The following is a 22308-nucleotide window of genomic DNA, read 5'->3' on the forward strand; positions in this document are numbered from 1 at the left end:
TCTTTTCTCTTGCTTAGGACTTTGGAATGATATAAACTGTGGCTACCCATGTTCTTTCATATGTGAAAGACATAACAACTCAGTCAATGCAACTGTTGCTCCCACACCACCTTCCATTAAAGGAGGATGCCCTGAATCTTGGCTTTTGTTTGAAAACAAGGTGTAGTAATTATTATTATTATTTTTAAAGGAATCACTCCAAGAAACAAAAAGATAACGAGAGAGACTTTCTGTGGGGTATTTTTTTAGACAATTAAAATAAATGCCTTGATAAGATGGCATCAAAGAGGAATTTTGTGCATATGTACATAAAATAAAGGTAAACTCTCATCAGGCTTACAATGAGAACACATGACCAGAGGAACTAATTCTATTTTATAGTGAAACTACATTAGCAGAATCTTGCAAATCTGAAAGTACAATTTTTCTATTATCACCTTTTCTGGACAAGAACCTTCCATGCCTCTTGTTCTGCCCACTATTCAGCTATAGCCATGTTGTCGTACAGTTGCCTAGGTAGCATCTCTATACACACACACACACACACACACAGAGAGAGAGAGAGAGAGAGAGAGAGAGAAATACAGTATATAGGTAGGAAGAGAAAGAGAGAGAGTAGGCAGGTAGGTAGATGTTTCCAGATGTATTTATCCATGTGCCGGAGAAGGAAATCGCTGACAAACTGCAACACCTAAGACTTTGTTCCTGCTGGCACAGCACTTGATCAATGTTTCCCAAGGGCTTTCGCACATATCATTCATTATAAGGCCCCTTCACATTAAACTTGAGTCCCAATGTCATTCATAAAGTAACAGTCACATAGTTGGAAGATATTTGCTATTTCTTGAAATGGCAGAAGCAGTGTAACATTATCATCCTGCAAGCTCAATCCATTTTATTCATGTGTGCACCATTGCAACGCATAAATGAAAATGGATAGGGCTTGCCTATAGACACTGCTTCTATTGGTTTGGTTCTCTTTGCTCCTCTGTCCATCGGTACCAATATCAGTTCCTGCAGTTTCTTTGGCAACAATAAGGAAACATATTGCCCAAGTGGTTTTCTGGAATATTTTTTGATTTCCCAATAGAGCATGGGTGTCATGCTGCCGTCATGTGATCTTTCTGAATATTTTTTTCCCTTTGTGGAGCTGGGGTGGGCCTGGTCTGTGTGTGACACATCCAGCCTATGGGCCACCAGTTCGACACCTCTGCAATAGAGGGTACGTGTCAGTTTACCAAAAAGATCCAATTTTTCAAAAATCAGTCAATCTAGTTAATTTTAAAATATGTAATCAATTTAGTATAATGATTAAGATCTGGTTTAGGAATCAGAAGACTGAGTTATAATTTTTTCCTTAGGCATGAAAGCTGGTTAGATGACTTTGGGCCAGTTCCTCTTTCCCAGCCCAATCCACCTCATAGGATTGTTGTGGGTAAAATAAGAGGAGAAAGGAGTAATATGAATATTCTCCACTTTGAGTTAGTTATAAACTAAGGTGGGATAAAAATCTAATCATTAGATGCTGCACCACAAAATTGAGGTGAATGTACTTAGAAAAGCGCTTGTAAGATTGCTGTCTTTTGCAACCACTGCTCTCTAAAAGACCCACCCAGCTGAGATCTGTGTGGTCTCCATCTTGATAACTTGGCTTCCCCCCCAGGCTTTGGATCAAAAAGAATGGCAAAATGGGTAATGCGTTGACTTCTAACCGCTTTTGCTTTTTTCCTGGATGTTTGAATTTTAAATTGTATTTTATTGTTGCTTTTATTGTCTGTGACCATATACATTTCTAAAAAAAATTAATAATGAAGTAAACGTTTAACTTTATTTGTCTCTGTCCTTGCATTTGGTTTTTTTTTTTTAAAAAAAAAAAGTGCTATAAATTTTTTGGACTTAATCAAGATGACCAAAAAAATTGGAAAAATGCACGGAAAGATTGTCAGAAGGAAGAATTTGGAGGAAACCTGGTTTCAATACTCAATAATAGGATTCAAGGTATATAAGCACCGTATCAATTAATAAAAGTTTACTTATTTATGAAATTTTACATAATCTTTGGGGTGATTACGTTTTATGGGATAAATATGCCATTGATGAAACCACCTGACTCCTTCTATGGAGGTTACAAAACTAGTTTGAACCCAGAATTTTAAATGAGAAGTTATAATACCTTAATTCATATTTCCCCTTTATTGCTATTGCTAAAACAACTGTTTTCTTCCTCCTTGATTTTCTTACTATTACATAGACATAATGGTAAACCTATATTTGCCCCAAAGCAAATATAGTTATAAAAGTCATTTTTCATCTTTAAGATAAAATGGAAAATTGTGATTTGATAGAAATTACAGAAGAAAGTTTCAGATGTTCCCTTTCATACTAAAAACAAAGGAGGAGGGAGGGAATGTACCTGCTATATATATTTATAAGAGATGCGAAAAACCTTTGCTTTGCTTTGCATCTTCTCTGTTGGCTATTCATGCTAAAACATCTAAGAACAGTCCTGAAAAAAACATGACTGCTTTAACAATTTGAAAAAACAGATGCTTTAAATGTGCTATTGAACAGTCAAACGCATCAGTTTCCAAGTATTTACACAGCCATAATATTTACAGATTTTTACAGTCATAAAATGTGTAAATCATTTAGAGCAGCTTCTGTAATTGAAGTGCTATTATAGATATTGATAACACACCCACACATTTTTTTTATGATTCAGTTGTATTGCTCTAGGATGATTAATCTTTTTGTCATTGCATGCTGAAAGCGCACCTGCACCCCTGCACCCATAATGCAATGCACACACAACCCCTGTGCGCCCCACACACATGAACATGAGACCCCCTGTGTCCCATTTTGGGCCTAGCATGCCTACCTGCAGACTCCTGGGACCAAAAACGGGCTGCAAGGGAGGGTGCCACTCTTCCCTCCATGCATGTGCATGTGACCCCCACCCCGTGCATGCAAGCATATCTCCTGCATGCACCCACCCCCTGCACATGTGCAACAGAGATCCAAAAATCAGCAGGCCACTGGGAAGTACATGTACATGTGCAATGAAGCTGAGCTGGGGCAACGACTTGCATGCCCGCAGGGAGGGTTCTGCATGCCATCTGTGGTTACTATACATTCGCCATCACGGCTCTAGGATCAAAGGGAGATTAAAATATTTTAATCAATACATAAAAAATGTGCTGTTCTACAAATTATAAAAGCTTGAACTCACTTGTGTTAATAATGGAAAATTACTGTATTTTAAAGAAGCATCTCAGTGGAATTATAACATTCAAGGTGTGTTTATTTCTCACAATTTCTAGGTACATTTCCAAACCAAATTTCAAACTTCAGTAACTTTTATTTCACATATTCATTATGCATTTATTTAAGTCTACTTTTCAACATGTTTTAGTTCATTTCATAATTCTCTATTTAATGAAGTATTTGCTTTTGGCTTCACGCTGTCCCAAATGTTAGGTATGTTTACTTTTTCTGCTCACAATCTTCTTTCATTACTTTTTCTTTTTAGCCTTTCTCACCTACCATTTATATAACTACCAAAGTGATGTATGGATAGGACTAAATGACATCAATGAGGATCAAATGTACCTCTGGACAAATGGAAGAGCAGTCAGTTACACAAACTGGGAAAAAGGATTCCCACTGAGCTATGGACCAAACAGTGTAGGTATTTGACTAAATTTGGAAACTTCTCCTTGTTTTGTCTTTTCCCCTCTCAACTTTTGTTATATGAGTCTGAAATTAGAATCACATGATTAGAAGAAAAAAGCAACACGAGTAGGCAAAATAATGTAATGGAGAACGGTGAGTGGTAATTGGTTTGTTTTTATTTGGTTTAGGTTTGAAGGCAGATGTTCTCTTATATACGCAGAGGAGCACACATAAGATACTCCTTTACAGTTTCCAAAACTAGATACCATGATATAAAAAAGATGTTAAGACTCTAGGAAGAGTGCAGAGAACAGTAACAAAGATGATTATGGGACTGGAATGGAGGCAAAAATAAAAATAAAGAACAGGTGCTGGAACTGGGTATGTCTAGTCCAGGGGTCAGCAACCTTAAACACTCAAAGAGCCACAAAGGTCCTAAATGAAAGCCCCCACCTTTCAATTCTGGAGCCAACTGAAAGTGCAGTTCCCTCATCATAGAATCTCCTCCTAGTGCGGCATCCTTTTTCCTCCACCTGTCCTAACCAAAAACCCTATAAGTTGTGGAGCTGACTAGTGACAGGGAGCTACAGCAGGGGGATGAAAGAGCCACATGCAGCTCCAGAGCCACAGGTTGCTGACCCCTGGTCTAGTCTGATGAAAAGAAAGACTAGGGGTGACATGATTGCAGTGTTCTGATATCTCAGGGGCTGCAACCAAGAAGAGGGAGTCCAATTATTCTCCAAAGCACCTGAGGGCAGAACAAGAAGCAATGGGTGGAAACTAATCAAGGAGAGAAGCAACTTAGAACTAAGGAGAAATTTCCTGACAAAACAATTAATTAGTGGAACAGCTTGCCTCCAGAAGTTGCAAATGCTCCAACACTAGAAGTTTTTAACAAGATATTGGATAACCATTTGTCTGAAATGGTGTGGGTTTCCTGCCTAAGCAGGGAGTGGACTAGAAGATCTCCAAGGTCCCTTCCAATTCTGTTATTCTATTCTATTCTATTCTAAGATGTGTGTCATTTCTCAGGATTATGCTGCAACTCCCAAGGGCAGCTATGCAACCACAGAAAAAAGTATGACTGCTTTAAAGAGTTGCAGACAGGGCCTATGTTAGCATCCCATGCTGTCTGAAGCACCTTTTAGCTTGATTGCACATCTCTATCAGTAGAATAAATCAGCAGAGGCAATATTGAAAATCAAATTTCAAGGTACTTCCTTTGAGAAGCCAGTGCTCCTCAACCTTGTCAACTGTAAGAAGTGTCAGTTTCAACTCCCAGAATCCGCTAGCCAATTTGCTGATCTAAACAATCAGCTAGCAGGGACAAGTGAGTGAGTATCCTGCCGACTGGACAAAACAATTAAGGATAGCAACTGGGCAAGTGACCGTTCTGATTGTTACTCACGCAAATGCTGATCTTGACTAATGCCCTCTGTCAAGAAAACAAATAGACTACCGGTGAATTGCATTGATACATAGCAGGTTTCGTAATAAGATAGCATACAGAATAAGAGCAGCGATTAGAGCTGATATTTCCTTATTCTATCTCAGATCTTGACAAATACATCCAATTACTGTATGTTTCCAGGAGCATTCTGTGGAACTACCCCTGGCTTTTGATTGGGGGGAGTGGGTGGGTGGGATTTACTATTTGCAGCACCCAGTTGATTAGTGACTTCATGGGCATGTGACATTCTTGCTTTTCCGTATTGCCAGAAATTGTGGTGACTCATTCTGTGCAGGAGTTTCATGATTTATGGCCACAATTGGAACCAGAAATTCCATTGCTAAGTAAGGTGATTGTTAAATGAATCATGTCCAATTTTAAAAACTTTTTAAATCAAGGCTGTTAAATAAATCACTGCAGTCATCACTAAGTGTCATTCCTAAGTGAATCTGCCTTACCTTACCCCATTATTTTGGTTGACAGAAGCCTGCTGGAAAGGTTGAAAATGGTGATCACATGACTTCAGGATACTATAACAGTATAAATATATATTGATTACCATGTGTCCCAATCTGGATCATGTGACTGTTGGGAATGCTGCAATGGTTGTAAGGATTGTCCATAAGTTGGTTTTTTCACTGTTGTTGTAATGAATGGTCACTGAACTAGTGGTTGTAAATTGAGGACTACCTATAACCTTCTCTACCAACTACCATGGTATGGTATGATTGAAGGATTAAGGAGTTTATTCATACCGCTTTTAACATTTATTGTTTTCTATTATAGGAAGATTGTATTGTAATGAAAGCATTGCCTTACAAAAGTGCTGGCTTATGGAAAAATAGTTATTGCTACTATAAGAAAGGGTACATATGTGAAACCAATGTCCGTGAGTATTTTGCCTATTTTTGCTTCCTCACCTCTTTTTTTCTTTTTGAAAGGAAAAGCATACTTTGATTTAAATATCTCTAACTTTTCCCTCCAATGTTTCAATACAACAAGACCATGATGGTTTTTGATCTCAGAGCATAACTATGGTGCAGAGTAATAATTAGGTGTTTTATTTATTTACTAAGACATGCCTCTCCACTTGAAAAATGACTGAGAATCATAACGTTTGATTAATGCAATAATAAGGTCAAAATGTGTTATAAGTTCATGTAAAATTTCATCAGTCGCTAACTGCAAGCACTTCACTTATTTTGTGAATAGCAAGGATGGGGCAGCCTTCAACCTGAGAGTGGATACTGTTCCAGAGAAGAGATGTGAGCAGGGAGAATTTTCTTTTATATCAGAGGTGTCAAACACATGGCCCGTTGGCCAGATGCGTCATACGCTGGCCACCCCCCATGCCTGGTTTAGTGAAAGGGGGAAAAGTTGCGATACATCACATGATGACACTGTGATGACGTGAGTTTGACACCCCTGTCCTATATGGTCCTTGGTGATGAGATGTTGCATAGGACAGGCAGTCTAGTCTACCAGATCTTGCCAGTTAGGCAAACTTTTACTCAGAGCAGATGATCGTAAAGATACTTAAGTCCTGATTCACGCAGTGCTTTAAGAGTCACAATTACCATTTTGAATTGCACTTAGTAACTAGTGCATGTCTTAAAGCAAAGAGGTAACTGAGTTAAACCCATTACTTAAGCTGCTGTAGTTGGGACTAACTGTAACTTCTGAGTGATCTTCAAGGTCAGTCCCATGCAGAATGAATTGCATTAGTCCAGCTAAGAAGTATGGAGGTATCACATTTATTACCCAGTCATGAAATTAAACAACAACAACAACAACAGGGAGCAGTGGGCTTCTTCAAGGGGGGGGGGGCTGTCTGTTTTGACCCTGAAATAAAAAACACATTTCCCATTTTATGCCCAACTTTCCCAAAACAAGTATCATTTTACCCCAAATATCATTTCCACTGTATGTCTAAAAACAGGTTTTCTCATTTTGCATTTTATGTCTTCATAGTTTTGAAAAGAGCCTTACAATGTTCTTTTTCTTTTGTAGACCCCAAATATTCTTTTGTTCCATCCACCACCCCAGAGCAACGTCTCCGTTATCGAAATAGCACCTACTTCGTCATAGAAGCCAAAATGACATGGGAAGAAGCAAAAAAAAGTTGTGAAAGGAGAGACTCAAGTCTTGCTAGCATTTTAGATCCCTTTGGCCTCTCATATATCTGGCTAAGATTACTAAAACAAAAAAGGATTGTATGGCTTGGCCTCAACAGTAATCTGGTAAATGCAAATTCTATTGGTCCATAAAGTTCCATCTATTCATAATTCTTTTTGTTTGTTTATTGTGGAGCATTCAAGAATATGCTGTTAATTTTGGGTGGTACTTGTTCCATTCAGTGGAAATGAAAATTAGAAAACTATCATAAATTAATGAAATGACTACGGTATTTGCTACAGATCAATATAATATGACTTGCTCTCCCAGACTAAAGTCTGAATTCACACATACCGATATTTACTTATTTATTTGTTGATTTGATTCGATTTCTATTGTGACCCATTTCAGCAAATGACTCTGGATGGCTCACAGTTCAGAAATGTATATTATAGTTAAAATTAGAAAAAAATGTTTTAAAAGAACAAAAACAGTAAAAACCATTAAAACACTAAAAAACATAAAGATTTCTAATTCAAGTTCATTCAAAGCAAAACATATGGCCTGTTAACAATATAGCCAGGAGGCAGGGCTCACGAACAGACTCAAGTCTTTCAAACTTTGCAGAAGGCTAACAGAGTTGGGGACATTCTGATATCCAGACGGAAGAGGTTCCACGCAACAGGGGCTGCTGCAGAAAAAAACTGATCGTCTAGTCCCCATCAGCTGATATTTTTTGGCTGATGGGATCTGCAGCATGCCTATTCTATTTGATCTAATTGGACAGATAGAAAATCTTGGAAAAAGATGTTCTCTCAGGTTCCATGGTCCCAAACTATGTAGGGCTTAATTGGTAATTACCAGCACTTTGAATTCCACCCTGAAACATATTGGTAATATGCCAGTATTTTTAATCATGTATTTGTTAAACATACTCTTAGTGGCCAGGTGCAACCATGTATATATAGCATGTGGATTCTCAGAACAAACCAAATAATGAAGTAAGCAAACCTTACCATGAAGCAGTTCTTGTTCTTTCCACTGCTCAAAACTTTTAACCAAGTCAGAGTTTATTAATAAGCTAAACTTATTATGTGACTTCATGAACATTTGGAAAAAATATTGGGAACTGGAATTTGAAATCAAAGACTTCTCTTGGTTCATGACAGCAAGCAGGAAGGATTGGGGCTCTTGTGAAATCATTTGTAAAAACCAACATTGCATTTACTTTACTATTTGTATTTCAAATTGAATTACTGTTGTTACTGCAAGTAAAGACTAAATTCTGACAGGATCTGTTTCCAGTGAAACAATAATGTAATATTCCTATAATCATGTCAGACTAATCTTATTGCATTCTTCGACAAAGTGACAAAGTTAGTGTACCAGAGGGATGCCGCCGATATAATTTACTTGGACTTCAGCAAGACATTTGATAAAGTGGACCATAACCTACTACTAGATAAAGTGAAAAAAATGTGGATTAGACAGCATCACCACCAGATGGATTTGTAACTGGCTGGCCAACCACACTCAATGTGTAGTCCTCAATGGAATTGTATCTACATGGAGGGAGGTATGCAGTGGAGTACCCCAAGACTCTGTTTTAGGCCCAGTACTCTTCAACATCTCCATCAATGATCTGGATGAGGAGATAAATGGGGAACTCATCAAATCTGCAGATGACACCAAGATGGCAGGAATAGCCAACACGCCAGAAGATAGGCTTAAGATACAGAAGGATCTTGACAAACTTGAACATTGAGTACTATCTAACAAAATGAATTTCAATGGTGAAAAAAGTAAGGTTCTACATTTAGGCAATAAAAATGAAAGGCACAGGTACAGTATAGTGGTACCTTGCTCAATAGTAGTAACTGTGAGAGGGATCTTGGAATCCTAGTGTACAACCATTTAAATATGAGCCAGCAGTGTGCAGCAGCTGCCAAAAAAGCCAACACAGTTCTACGCTGCATAAACAGAGGGATAGAATCAAGATCATGTGAAGTATTAATACCACTTTATAACGCCTTGGTAAGGCCACACTTGGAATACTGCATTCAGTTTTGGTCGCCATGATGTAAAAAGATGTGGAGACTCTAGAAAGAGTGCAGAGAAGAGCAACAAAGATGATTAGGGGTCTGGAGACTAAAATATATGAGGAACAGTTGCAGGAACTGGGTATGTCTAGTTTGAAGAAAAGAAGGACTAGGGGGTGACATGATAGTGGTGTTCCAATATCTCAGGGGTTGACACAAAGAAGAGGGAGTTAAACTATTCTCCAAGACACCTGAGGGTAGAACAAGAAGTAATGGGTGGAAACTAATCAAGGAGAGAAGCGACTTAGAACCGAAGAGAAATTTCCTGACAGTTAGAACAATTAATCAGTGGAACAGCTTGCCTCCAGAAGTTGTGTATGCCCCAATACTGGAAGTCTTTAAGAAGATGTTGTATAACCATTTGTCTGAAATGATATAGGGTTTGGACTAGAAAGAAAACCTCCAAAGTCCCTTCCAACCCTGCTATTGTATTGTATTGTAATCCTAGAACAGCCCAACATGCTCAGATTAGTGTATCTCATAAGAAACATGTCATTCAATGTGTGTTTTTTGTTGATTGGTTTTTTAGACTAGTGGGCAATACATATGGATTGATAAATTCAGGATGAAGTATACTAATTGGGCAGCAAATGAACCAAAACAAAAATTAGGCTGCGTTTTCATGGACTTGGATGGGACCTGGAAGACCGACTCATGCAACATAAAGTATTTTCCTCTTTGCAAATATCCCAAAGGTAAGTTAAAGGATAGGTCAACATTTTTCTTAATGGTTTCATATTCAGACTAAAGCACTTTTCCCTAACCTTAGCATCTTGTAGGTATGTTGGAGTACCACAAATTGGAATAGCAATAGTGCTTAGACTTATATATTAGTTCACAGTGCTTTACAGTCCTCTCTAAGTGGTTTACAAGGTCAGCATATTGCCCCCAATAATCTGTGTCTTCATTTTATCAACCACTGAAGGATGGAAAGCTGAGTCAATCTTGACTCAGAATAATTTAGAAACAGTGGCATAGACATCTAGATTATGTTTTACAGGGGATATACTTCCATTTAAGCTGTGGCGTTTTGCACACAGGTCATTTTTAAAGACTATTATAGACTGGACATAGTAAAATATTCCTGAACTACATGCCGAGCAGTCTTTGTCAGCATGAATAATATTGATGCTTGCTAAGAATTGTAATTCTGCAATGTGGGGAAAGGGGGTGGAATTCCAAATTTTACTTCTCTGATGTAGGGGTATTCATGCTTGCAAAAACTTAAAAGAGATCACAGACTGAAGAGACTATTTGATGTAGCAATAGCAGTAGACTTATATACCGCTTCATAGGCCTTTCAGGCCTCTCTAAGCGGTTTACAGAGAGTCAGCATATTGCCCCCAACAATCTGGGTCCTCATTTTACCCACCTCGGAAGGATGGAAGGCTGAGTCAACCCTGAGCCGGTGAGATTTGAACCGCTGACCTGCTGATCTAGCAGTAGCCTGCAGTGCTGCATTTAACCACTGCGCCACCTTGGCTCTTGTGATAGTTGAAATGCAGCGTCTAGAAACCAGGAGACTGGGAGTTCTAGGCTCAAAAGCCAGATGTGTGACTTTGCACCAGTCACTCTCTCTCAGCCCGATTCACCTTACAGTGTTGTTGTTGTGGGGAAAATACGAGGCATAAGTAGTATTAGATATGTTTGTCACTTAGAGCTGCCTAAAAAGTAATAAAGGAAGGATAAAATTCTAATATGTAAAATAGATCAATAAATGCAACCTGTGTAGATGATATTTAGGAGATGACCTGTCCCTTAAACCTTAACTGGATGAGAAGACTTCTGCCTTTTTATGCTAGTTAAGCCAGTTTCTGAATTATAACAGTTTAAGGAGGAAAGAGACTGGCAAATTTAGTCTGCCCTTTAAGTAGGTTGACTTTAAAAGACTACAATGGAACACAATTATGTTTCACATGCTGCATTCTTTCAGTTTTGTGATCTATATTTGGAGTCAATGATTGTGTGCCATAAAATAGCGTATTAGGAATAGTTGTACACCCTGCAGGGCATAGATCAGTGAGTGTATATTTGTAGACGTGTGAAGATAGTGACCACAATGACCTAATTAAAGCTCTATCTCTATTTTCTTGTGTTGGTGCAAAATTAAAAAATAATTAACAGTAGCATTAAAAAATGTAAAAAAGAACAAGGATGCTTACTAAAAACACTGTAGTTTTGACATAGTTTCTCATAATAATCTCTCAATAAATTAATAAAAATTAAAAATTGTATTGCTTTTTAAAAACAGTGTTTCCACCTACTTTACCACCTCAAGAACCAGGAATCTGCCCAATTGCAGTGGAGAAATCTTGGATTCCATTCCGTGGTCATTGCTATCATTTTGAAGCCTCATCAAAGATGAATTGGCCAAAGGCATCATTAGCTTGTTTGCAACTAGGTAAGTGTTCCCATTCACTAATTATAATACCTGACTTTATTTTAAAGCAGAAGAAACAATTATTGAAGAAATACTAAGATTTGCAAATATTTTAATAGAAAGGATGTGGATACCTTAGAACATAGAATAATAGGATGGAAAGGGATCTTAGAGGCCTTCTAGTCCCTACTTGAGAAGGAGACCTTATAAGTTCTGGACAAATGTCCAGGCTCTTCTTAAAACCCTCCAGTGATGGAGCATCCACAACTTTCAGAGAGAAGTCATTCAATTGATTAATTGTTTTTACTGTTGAGAAATTTCTAGTTAGTTCTAGGTTGGATCTCTAATCTTCCACCAATTACTTCTTGTCCTACTTTCAGGTATTTTAGAGAATAGGTCATTCCTGATTTCTCTGTGATAGATCCTCAAGTACTGGAAGAACTACGAAACTGCATAGTTGCAGTGAAACTAAGTTTACTTAAAGGACAGACTAAACTACAGCTATCATATCATCTCTAATCCTTCTTTTCAATAGATGAAGATACCTAGTTCTCTAAATTTTTCATTTTATGGTTTAGTCTCTAGACCCCTTATCATCTTTGTTGTTCTTTTCTACATTATTTTTAGGATCTCAACATTGTTTTTAAATTGCGGTAACCACAACTGGATGCAATATTCCAAATGTGGTCCCACCAGTGCAGTATAAAGTACTATTATCTTTTCATATGATCTTGAAACTGTCCCTCTATTGATGCAATCTAGGACTACTTTGCCTTTTTTATACCTGCAGCACACTGTTTGGTGGTGGGTTCCTACTGGTTCAGATCGGTTTGGCCAAACCGGTAGTGGTTTGGCAGCCTGGGTTGCTGGAACCGGCAGTGACCCAGGCCTGCCACGCCCCTGAACCAGTTCCCTGGTTGCTGCCACCATCTTATTTTTCAGTTCTGCGCATGCGCAAAACAATTTCTATTGTAGAAACATAAAGATAAATTGCATGCAGTTAGAGTGGGTACTGAAGGAGTGGGGATTGAATACAAAATTAAGTGACCAATACAATAGAAATATGAAAGAAGAACAATGAGCAGGGTTGAGAGGGAATGAATAAGATTGTAATCTCAAAACTTATAGTTTTTAATATGAGGTAAATGAATAAATGGGGAAGAAGAGGAAGCCCAAGAAATTTGTCAATGGAAAAAATTGATAAGATGCTTAGAAAGAGAACAATTTTAAAAAAGCAATTTATAAATTGCTGTGCAGAATCAGAGAAAGTAAGGATAGTTTGTAGAAATATAAATATATAAGAATATACAATATAGCACTGTGTTGCTATAAACTAGAGTTAATTTCCCTCTTAATTCCTGCTTTAATTTCTTTTGTTTACCACTGCTTACTCTTTTTCTGCATTTTGCGCAATGTCTGAGAGAAAATAACATAGTGGTTATAGATGTATTATCATTTTTATCTTTTCATAACCAGTAAAAGTACTCTTAATTCTGCAAAATGGAATTAAGTGGTTTCTTTCTTGGTTGCTGAGAGAGGCCGGCTTGACATGTGTGTTCTTTATTTGAAAATTTAAGTGATTGGCTTGATCAGGACATCCATACATAAAAAAGTGGGGAATAAAAGAAAAACCATGTTTTGATGTTAAACAAAATATTTCTTTTAATTAGCTACTCAACTTGTTATGGGTCAAAAAATTATTCAAGTAGTATTTTCTCTGAGCGTGTTTGATGGTTTGTTTTTTTTTTGTTTTTTTTTTACAGATGCCTCTCTGGTTTCAGTAATGGATTCAGCTGAAGCAAACTTTCTAACAGAATTTACAGAAAATCTTGAAAGCAAATCCCAAGCATTTTGGATAGGAATGTTCAAAAACTTAAATGGTATATTTTAATTTAAGTTTTAAGCTCAGTGCGGTTTGCATTGTGAATGTTTTATTATAATCACAGTTGAATTTTCTGGCAAATATCAGTTTGATTGCTCCTTACAATTTTTCCTTGTAATATTAATAAGAAAACAGAGAAAAATGTAGACATTGTAATGACTTCTAATTATAACTCAAAATATAACTCAAAAAGTTAAGAAAAAATAAGAAAGCATACTTGAGATATTTCACACAGTCATAGTCTAATGCTTCTCAAAATAAAATACATTATTAATTTATTTAGCTAACTGGCAGATGAGTCAGTGCCAGAGTATTCAATGCAGAGGTGGGTTTTTTATAGTATCAGTCAGTAGGAATTTGTAGGTGGGGTATGCACGTATGCTTAAGTGTTTCATTGATTCTGCTGGGAATTTGAGTCTACAGCTCACTTTCAATACATCACAGGGCATTTTGTTACATGTCCTGCTCTGAAAAAAAAATGCATCAAATACTAAATGCAAAATGAGTACATTTACCCATTAGGTTAAAGTAAAAGGACTTGGTTTTGGCTTGAAGGAACACATTCTATCTGCTCCCTAAAAGCTTTTAGAGTACCCTGAGAGTTTTCCCCAAAAGTAATTACGGTAATATAACTTTAATTATACATAAATTAACAATTAAACATTTAAAGTGGCAACGGGGGGGGGCGGGGGGTTTATCATTTTTATTGTTTCTATATTGGGTTTTTATTTTTGTAAGCTGCCTAGAGTCATTGAGTGCGTGGGCACCCATATAAATTTTCTAAATAAATAAAACATAACATGACATCAAATTTATTTGTGTTATAGCCACTTGTTTTGTGATAAGCTCATACAAATGAGAAAAAAGATATTATGTCATCATAACTGAAGGTCCACCATTGTATGTGATATGCTAAGTATGAAAGAGGCAGAGTTTGCAAAGTGATATTTCACTGTGTGCTGTCCATTGATACCTCTATGGATACCCATAGTTCATCCTCCCTTTTTTTTTGGACCTGGCCTACTAATGTTTTTGCATGTACCCTTGGCATATTATACAATACACAAAATAAGGACTTTGTCTGAAAAAAATATTTTTGCCTTAGAGTAATGTATCAATCTAACTTTATGCTTTGTAATTTATGATTCATGGCTCTGTACATTTATAAATTCAACAGTTTGACAAATTTAAATAACATGGTTTAAAAAATTGGCACATGACTTTGTTCTGCCTAATTATTTAAGCCCGAATGAACAAAAAAAACCCATCCTCATTTTATTAAATTGGCAAAAGAAAATAATATTTCAAAATGCTATATTCTATGTGGTCAGGAAAGAGTCTTCCTGCTTTATTTTTACAAGCAAATTAAAACAAATTTAAATTTCTAATAACTGCAGCATATAGCTATAGATAATGTACATGACTGAATTTCTTTACTTTTGTTTAAATCTAGAGGTATTTTAATTGAATCAGGCACTTAATCATAAAATAGGCTAAGTATAAGTAAGTAAGTAAGTAAGTAAGTAAGTAAGTCAGTAAGTAAGTAAGTAAAGAAAGAAAGAAAGAAAGAAAGAAAGAAAAAAAAAGAAGGAAAGAGGGAATACATTGCTAGAGCTGATTATCTCAGTGTATTTTCTAACTCAACATTAGGTGATTGGTTATGGCTTGACAATACTGCTGTGAACTTTGTCAACTGGAACACCGAAGAACGTTCAAGTCAGAATGATGAACACTGTGTACAAATGTTTGCTTCAAATGGGGTTTGGAATAATGTTTATTGCAATTCATATCAGGGATATATTTGTAAAAAACCAAAAAGTAAGTAATGTGTTGTATATTTTTATTATTCTATTTAATCATTTTATTTTGCTAGCTTTTCTCCATTTGGCCTTTTTGTTCACAACATAATTGAAAATGAGAAGGAGAAAGGGAGCAAATCAGTGGTGGGATTCATTTATTTATTTTTAGTACTGGTTCTGTGGTGGGGTGGCTTAGTGGGCATGGCTTGGTGGGTGTGGCAGGGGAAGGTTACTGCAAAATCTCAATTTTCTCCAATCAGCTGGGACTCAGGAGGCAGAGAATAGATGGGGAGCAGGGCCAGTCAGAGATGGTATTTACTGATTTTACAAACTAATCAAAATTTCCACTACTGGTTCTCTAGAACTGGCAGAACCTGCTGAATACCACCCATGGAGCAAATAGGATATAAGTATACATCAGCAACTATATGATGATATTTATCTTGAACTTAAATGAAATCAGTCTAGAAAAAAAATCCAGTTAATTCACCTAACCCAACCTCCAAACTGCATTTTATGTGACCTGTACTGGCAATAATAGATATCCATGGGAAGAGAAAGAGAGAAAGAAAAATCAGCACCTCTGAAATTTTGTAAAGGGATGAATCATAAGTCTCCTCAAAGGTTTCAAGCAAGAAGATTTATGGGGAGTCCATGATTTTTCACCTTACACTTTAATGTTTTTATTGCGGTATGAATCCAGATTATAGCATCCAAACTGGTGGCTGTTCAGCCTTTGCTTGAATATAAGAAGTGAAGGGGAACTCCCTTGGTAATTGGACCTTATACTGAACTGTCTTGCTATTAGGATCAGAGGTGGTATTCATCAGGTTCTGACCAGTTCTGGAGAACTGGTAGCGGAAATTTTGAGTAGTTCAGAGAACCGGTAAATACCACCTCTAACTAGCCCCTGCCCACATCTATTCTTTGCCTCCCGAGTCCCAGCTGATCAGGAGGGAACATAGATTTTTCAGTATCCTTCCTCTGCCAAGCCCACCAAGCCATGCTCACAGAACCGTTAGTAAAAATTTTTGAGTGACCACTGATTAGGACGTCTTTTCTAATATTCCACCAGAATCTGCTTTCCTGCTCTTTAATGCCACTGGTTTTTTGTTTTTTTGTTTTTTTTGCCTAGCACCTGGATGTGATTAAGGTCAGATTTCTTATTTCTTTTCCTCAAAGCTACACATTAGCAGCATTTCCCAGTATTAACAGACAAGCCAGACTGGTGCAGAATGTAGTGGGAATTTTGCTTCCTATGAACTATATTTCTATTGGTAAAACCTGAAACTGCATCTATCCTTTTGACTATTGTATTACCTTGTATTTATACAAAATTCAGTTTGTGATAATTGATAATTCCAATGATAGTTTATGAAGAAACTGAATTTGTTCTGCCTATAAGCACTGAAATATAAAGGACTCTAAACATAATATAATTCATAATATTTCTCTTCTTTTAAGTTGTTGAAACAGTACCTACTAAGAAGATACTAGAAAACAAAGGTAAGAATTTATATACAGTAAATAATTTTAAAACTCAGATGTGAAACATATCTTTCTGTCACCTACTACCTGCCTTCCTTCCTTCCTGCCTGCCTGCCTGTCTGTCTTTCTCTCTCTTTCCAGTCTCTCATATATCTTAAAATAATTAATTTTATATTATTATATTTTCAAATCAATTTCTCAATTAGCTGATTCAATTTGAATATTAAGATGTGGGACTGTTTTCGTTGCCTTTCTGAAAATACAGTGCCAGAGAAATGAATCTTTCAGTTTCCTTCAACCTGATGTATTTAGAAGTATTAAAACAAAATATGTATCATTCCCAATTCACATGAGTTTTGATCTAATACAATCAGAGTGCACCAGTTAGAATATTGTTCAAACATTTATCCTTTTGGGAGAGGAGGAAAGAAATAATTAAATGTCACTTAAGCACAGAAGCTGGGAAACAGGATCTAACTGAAGTTCTCACCAATGAATCCTTCAGGATTGGGCGGCACAGAAATTCAATAAATGAAATGAAATTAGATTCAGCTTCACTTTAAAGGCAGGGGGGAGCTTTTTCCTGTTTTAGGTAAAGCTGAGTCAAGGAAGAAACTTGGACCAAAGTGAGGGTCAGATAGATCTGGGGTAAGCTTCATATTGGTCTAATATGGTGATGTTTTAGTATTGATGTTACAGTATTGGACAAACAACCAAGAAATGCATTCAAATGCCACATGACTTCCAAGCTCACTGGATTCTTGTTTAGCTATCCCACAATGTTATTGAAAAAAATAAATGGGGAGGAATGGTACTCAGCGGTCTTTGAAGGACTAGATCCAACTATGTTAAGAGGAATTTTCCTAAATGTTGTGTTGTGATTATCCTGCATTTATTTACAGAATCAAGAAAGACAGATGTCATTCCTTCACCAACCCACAACAAAACTATCATTGTAGTGGTGCTAGTGATCCTCATTGTTTCCGGAGCTGCTCTCACAAGTTTCTATTTTTATAAGAAAAGGAATCAGCATGGCTTGATAGAGAACAATTTTGAGAATTCTTTTTATTTTACTGGTGGAGCTTCTCCAACAACTAGCGATGGAATAGATCTGGTCATGAACATGGAGAAGAATGAACAGGCAACCAATTAGTCTGGCAACAATCTAAACTGTCTCTTGTTTAATAAACACTGAGTTCTGAAAGCACACTATCACATTCTAATTGTGAAATTGACAAAATAATTACAATGATCATATCTGTTTCAGCATTTTTGCTACATATTATACAGACACTAAGTAATGCAGCTGCTTTGCATTCAAAGTAACAATACTACCAATAGCTAAATTGTTGGATAACAAGAGGCAACATGCAACATTTAAGTGAAGATCTATTCTCAAATTCATACTGCAGTTGGAGGAAAACATTGCAACCGCTAAATTTGATGGTATTTCTGGTACCGGGGGGAGAGTGGAGGGGGAGAGGAAAGAACAACAGAACTACATTACTGAGTCAGTAAGCTATATTCTAATGCTGAATTCGTGAAACAAAAATAATGGAATAATTTACGTGAACTTGAAGGGCCTAATAAATAAGAGATATGAAAAAGTGTCTTGTCTGGAGAAGTATTGTAGTTGGTTCCTTCTATTCGCATCACTAAATTTGCCTTTGTCTAAATTATTCACAGGATTACATCATTTGATTATTGGATAGCAAGATTTAAATTCAATAAATGAGTACATAGCAAATTTTGATATATTCCCTATTGGGAAAGCAGATCTAAGATTCTACTGAAATATTTAATTGCTTTATTGTATGTGCTGTGCTTCTTAAATCAGTAGCAAATTTGCAAATGCAAATGTATCTAATATATATTTCTGTAACATCATCATATGCTCAAATTGTTATTCAACAAGAAGCCTGCAAATTGCATACCAAAGTATTGGCCTTATATTAGTATTACAGGAAGAATTTCAGATTAGATTCATATAATCAACTGGTAGAATTGGAACGGATCCCAAGGAACAACTAAGGTTCCAGAGGATCATCTAATCTTACCCTTTGTCCTACACAGGAAAATCAATTAGACCAATCTGAAGAGGTTAAAATATCTTCTTAAAAACCTCCAGAGATGGAAAACCAACAACAACCTTTAACTTTCCATTGGACCATCACAAAGTTTTAATTTCCATGAACATTATTTCTGGTTCTAGTTTTGGGGCAGTGCAAAATAGTTTGTGACTATCTTCTCTGTATGCTGGTCAGTTACTACAATAAAATTAATTATGTAACATTTTCTCTTTGATATACTTTCATGTACAGTATTCAAACACAATTTCCTTTCCACCATCTTTTTTCCAGACTAGAAATTTCAATACATATCTTGGTATGACTTGTCACCTTTATTTGAGCTTGTTTTAACTTGCTAAACTTTGGGGAAGCAGTCATTTTCGGTGTCACTACATGACTTGGCATATTTCATGGATTGTAATTTTAATCATTTTTAAAATGGCCTCAAATCTTTCAGATATCCTTGTATCAAATAGCTGAGAGATTTAGGCCATTAAAAAGTATTTTTCATTTTGGGGTTTATGCAGATGCCATCTTAGATATGTTGCGTTGTTGACTGCTTTTTTACATTTATTCCATGGTATTTCCACCTAAACCTTGCCAGAGGAAAAATGGGGAAACATATGAGTTATATCCCTGATCTTGAACAAATCTTTGGAAACAAGGGTAGATATGATAAGTAGATAGATAAGCAACAAATGTCCATAGCCTTGATCTTAAGGGTCTCATCTTACTTTCCAATCATCTGTTCAGAATTTTGGGATATATGATCTGCTACATTAGGACTATGCAGAGAAAAAGAAACTCTCAAAAAGAAAGGAGAAGTGAAACTTAACTCTATCATTATGGCATGTGATTTTAATCCTGTAATTATTTCCACACATTATACATTCATTTTATATAATTTTAAAATTCATATGATGAAATAATTGACTGTTTCAATAAATCTGAAATTTTCCTTCTCCATTTGTATCAAAAGTGTATTTGAAACTATTCATTGATGCTTAGAATAACTCAGAAGATATTTTAGTGCTTTGTATATCTAAAGAGGGACCATATGAAATTGTACTGTTTTCAAGCTGTAAATGTTGCTCAATGTAAATGTTAAAGAGAGTTTAATGGATTCACCTTCTCAAATATAAATGAACAAAAATATTACTTAGATCATCTCTGCTTTTTCTTACAATAAACAGCAACAGATATGTATACTCCAAGTTGAATGCTGATTTTGTGAATTGAATCATAATTTACAATAAAATTCACCTCCAAATGTGAAAACTTCCAAATTCTCAATCTCAGCATGCATATTATAATGTGAATATTGTTACTAAATATGACCTCTTTTACATTTTTAATCTATTTACAAACTTCCATTAATCAGAAGAGTAATTTGATGAAGGGAATCTAAATAAGTTTTTATTTTCGACACCCTGCCTTGATAACTATCAATCTTTTGGTCCCAAGCAACATTAATGGGTTAACTTAACTTACTGTGTTAATTTTTTCTTTAAGTGGAACATGGGACATTTTTTAAAACACCAGCCTAGAGCCGAGGTGGCACAGTGGTTAAATGCAGCACTGCAGGCTACTTCAGCTGACTGCAGTTCTGCAGTTCGGCTGTTCAAATCTCACCGGCTCAAGCCTTCCATCCTTCCGAGGTGGGTAAAATGAGGACCCGGATTGTTGGGGGCAATATGCTGACTCTATAAACTGCTTAGAGAGGGCTGAAAGCTCTATGAAGCGGTATATAAGTCTAACTGCTATTGCTATTGCTATTGCTATTATTAACTTTACAAAGCAGTCTCTGGGCTTATCAGCATTCTCAGAATCCAGGTTTGAGTATTAATGATGTGTTCAAGGTATTCAAGTACAGATGGGAAGAGAATATTCTAGTACTTGCTTTGAACCTCCTTCCACCTCTTCTCCCTGCACATATGAGAATTCAGAAGTTGAACTTATTCAGCTGGACTTCTCAATAAAATTTGTACTATTGCACCGAAGACCTTTATAGGCAGTTCACATAACTACAGTTGAGTCCAAATTTACAGTTGCTAAGCAAGACAGTTATGTATGGTTTGCCCCATTTGACACAGTTAAGTGTATCATTGCAGTTGTTAAATGAATAATTTGACTATTAAGCAAATCTGATTTCCCCATTGACTTTGCTTATCAGAAGCTGGTTGGGAAAGTTAAAAATTGTGATCAAATGACCCCTGGCAATTCAGCCATTATAAATACATGCCAGTTGCCAAATGTCAACCACATTACCATGGGATGCTGCAATGGTTGTAAGTGTAAGTCACTTTTTCATTTTTTGTTGTAAACTTCAAACTGTCACTAAATGATAGTAGGATGGGGATGACTACCTGTATCTATGTTATCAATAACATGGACACCTTAGATTATACAGATGAATTTGAAAGGAGGAAGTGCAGATTCTGTCTCACAATGATCTTCCACTTGCATGATCAGTCTTATTGTCAGAATCCCAATGATTGTGAAGTGTTATTATGCAATGTCAAAAATATGAATGAAAACTTACGGAAGAATGTTCTGTTCTTCCTCCTCCCGCATCAGCAATTTATTTTTGTCAAAAAAATAGTTCCCTATCTACAGTAAAATCCATGATGATCACTTTCTACAGTCCACATCCTTTACAATCACTTCCTGTCCTATTCATTTCTGAATTCTGAGAATGATTGCTGAAGGGGTTTGTCTTCACTAAGCTAGACCTAGTGGAAAAGTACTTACAAGTTGATTCTCTTGAAAGAGGGATACTTATATTTAACTGTTTCTGATTCTTGCCATACAAAATTTTATCATAAAGCAATACTGTTCTGCTTGCAATATGTTTATATCTAAAATATTTATGAATCACAGTTTTGTAACTTCTGGAGTAGAGCACTTCTTGATAACTTATTTAAAAGCAATTCTAATTTATTTTGATTCTTCATATAATCAAACCTGGGGAATTCTTCAATGCCATCTGGGGAATTCTGGGACTGACAATTCACATATCTTAAAGTTGCTGAGGTTGAGAAATTTGCTTTTGGTTTTCTGCATTAGAGCCAGTGGTGGGATTCAGCCAGTTCGCACCTATTCAGGAGATGGGAGACAAGGAGAATTACATTGTAACAGCTAAGGCAAAGCACCCATCGACTTGAGTGACATTGAGTTGGCCATGCCCACCCAATTACATGACCACCGAGCCCTGCCTACCCAGTTGGTCATTAGAGCAGAGAACCAGTTATTAAATTATTTGAATCCCACCACTGATTAGAGCACTTGACTGTCAAGTACGTTCTGAAAAAATTCAAATGGATTCAAATAAAATACAATCCATTTTGTCTCAAG

At 36.4% G+C, this 22308-nt stretch overlaps 1 protein-coding gene across 1 annotated transcript in view; it reads left to right on the forward strand.

Moving 5' to 3' along the window:
• Nucleotides 1-19180, forward strand: part of MRC1 (mannose receptor C-type 1) — a 64134-nt gene extending 44954 nt beyond the window's left edge. The window contains exons 20-30 of the mRNA XM_087712663.1: nucleotides 18-160; nucleotides 1878-1998; nucleotides 3530-3684; nucleotides 5909-6011; nucleotides 7133-7362; nucleotides 9866-10031; nucleotides 11588-11737; nucleotides 13480-13596; nucleotides 15249-15416; nucleotides 16862-16903; nucleotides 17788-19180. Coding sequence (XP_087568789.1) covers nucleotides 18-160; nucleotides 1878-1998; nucleotides 3530-3684; nucleotides 5909-6011; nucleotides 7133-7362; nucleotides 9866-10031; nucleotides 11588-11737; nucleotides 13480-13596; nucleotides 15249-15416; nucleotides 16862-16903; nucleotides 17788-18038 — 1646 coding nt within the window. The 3' untranslated portion in view covers nucleotides 18039-19180. The remainder of the gene's footprint in view (nucleotides 1-17; nucleotides 161-1877; nucleotides 1999-3529; nucleotides 3685-5908; nucleotides 6012-7132; nucleotides 7363-9865; nucleotides 10032-11587; nucleotides 11738-13479; nucleotides 13597-15248; nucleotides 15417-16861; nucleotides 16904-17787) is intronic.
• Nucleotides 19181-22308: the final 3128 nt, after the last annotated feature.

The sequence above is a fragment of the Thamnophis sirtalis genome, unplaced genomic scaffold (genome assembly GCF_051295495.1).
Source record: "Thamnophis sirtalis isolate CommonGarterSnake01/CBP01778 unplaced genomic scaffold, rThaSir2_p1.2 scaffold_4, whole genome shotgun sequence".
In the NCBI taxonomy this organism is placed as follows: domain Eukaryota; kingdom Metazoa; phylum Chordata; class Lepidosauria; order Squamata; family Natricidae; genus Thamnophis; species Thamnophis sirtalis.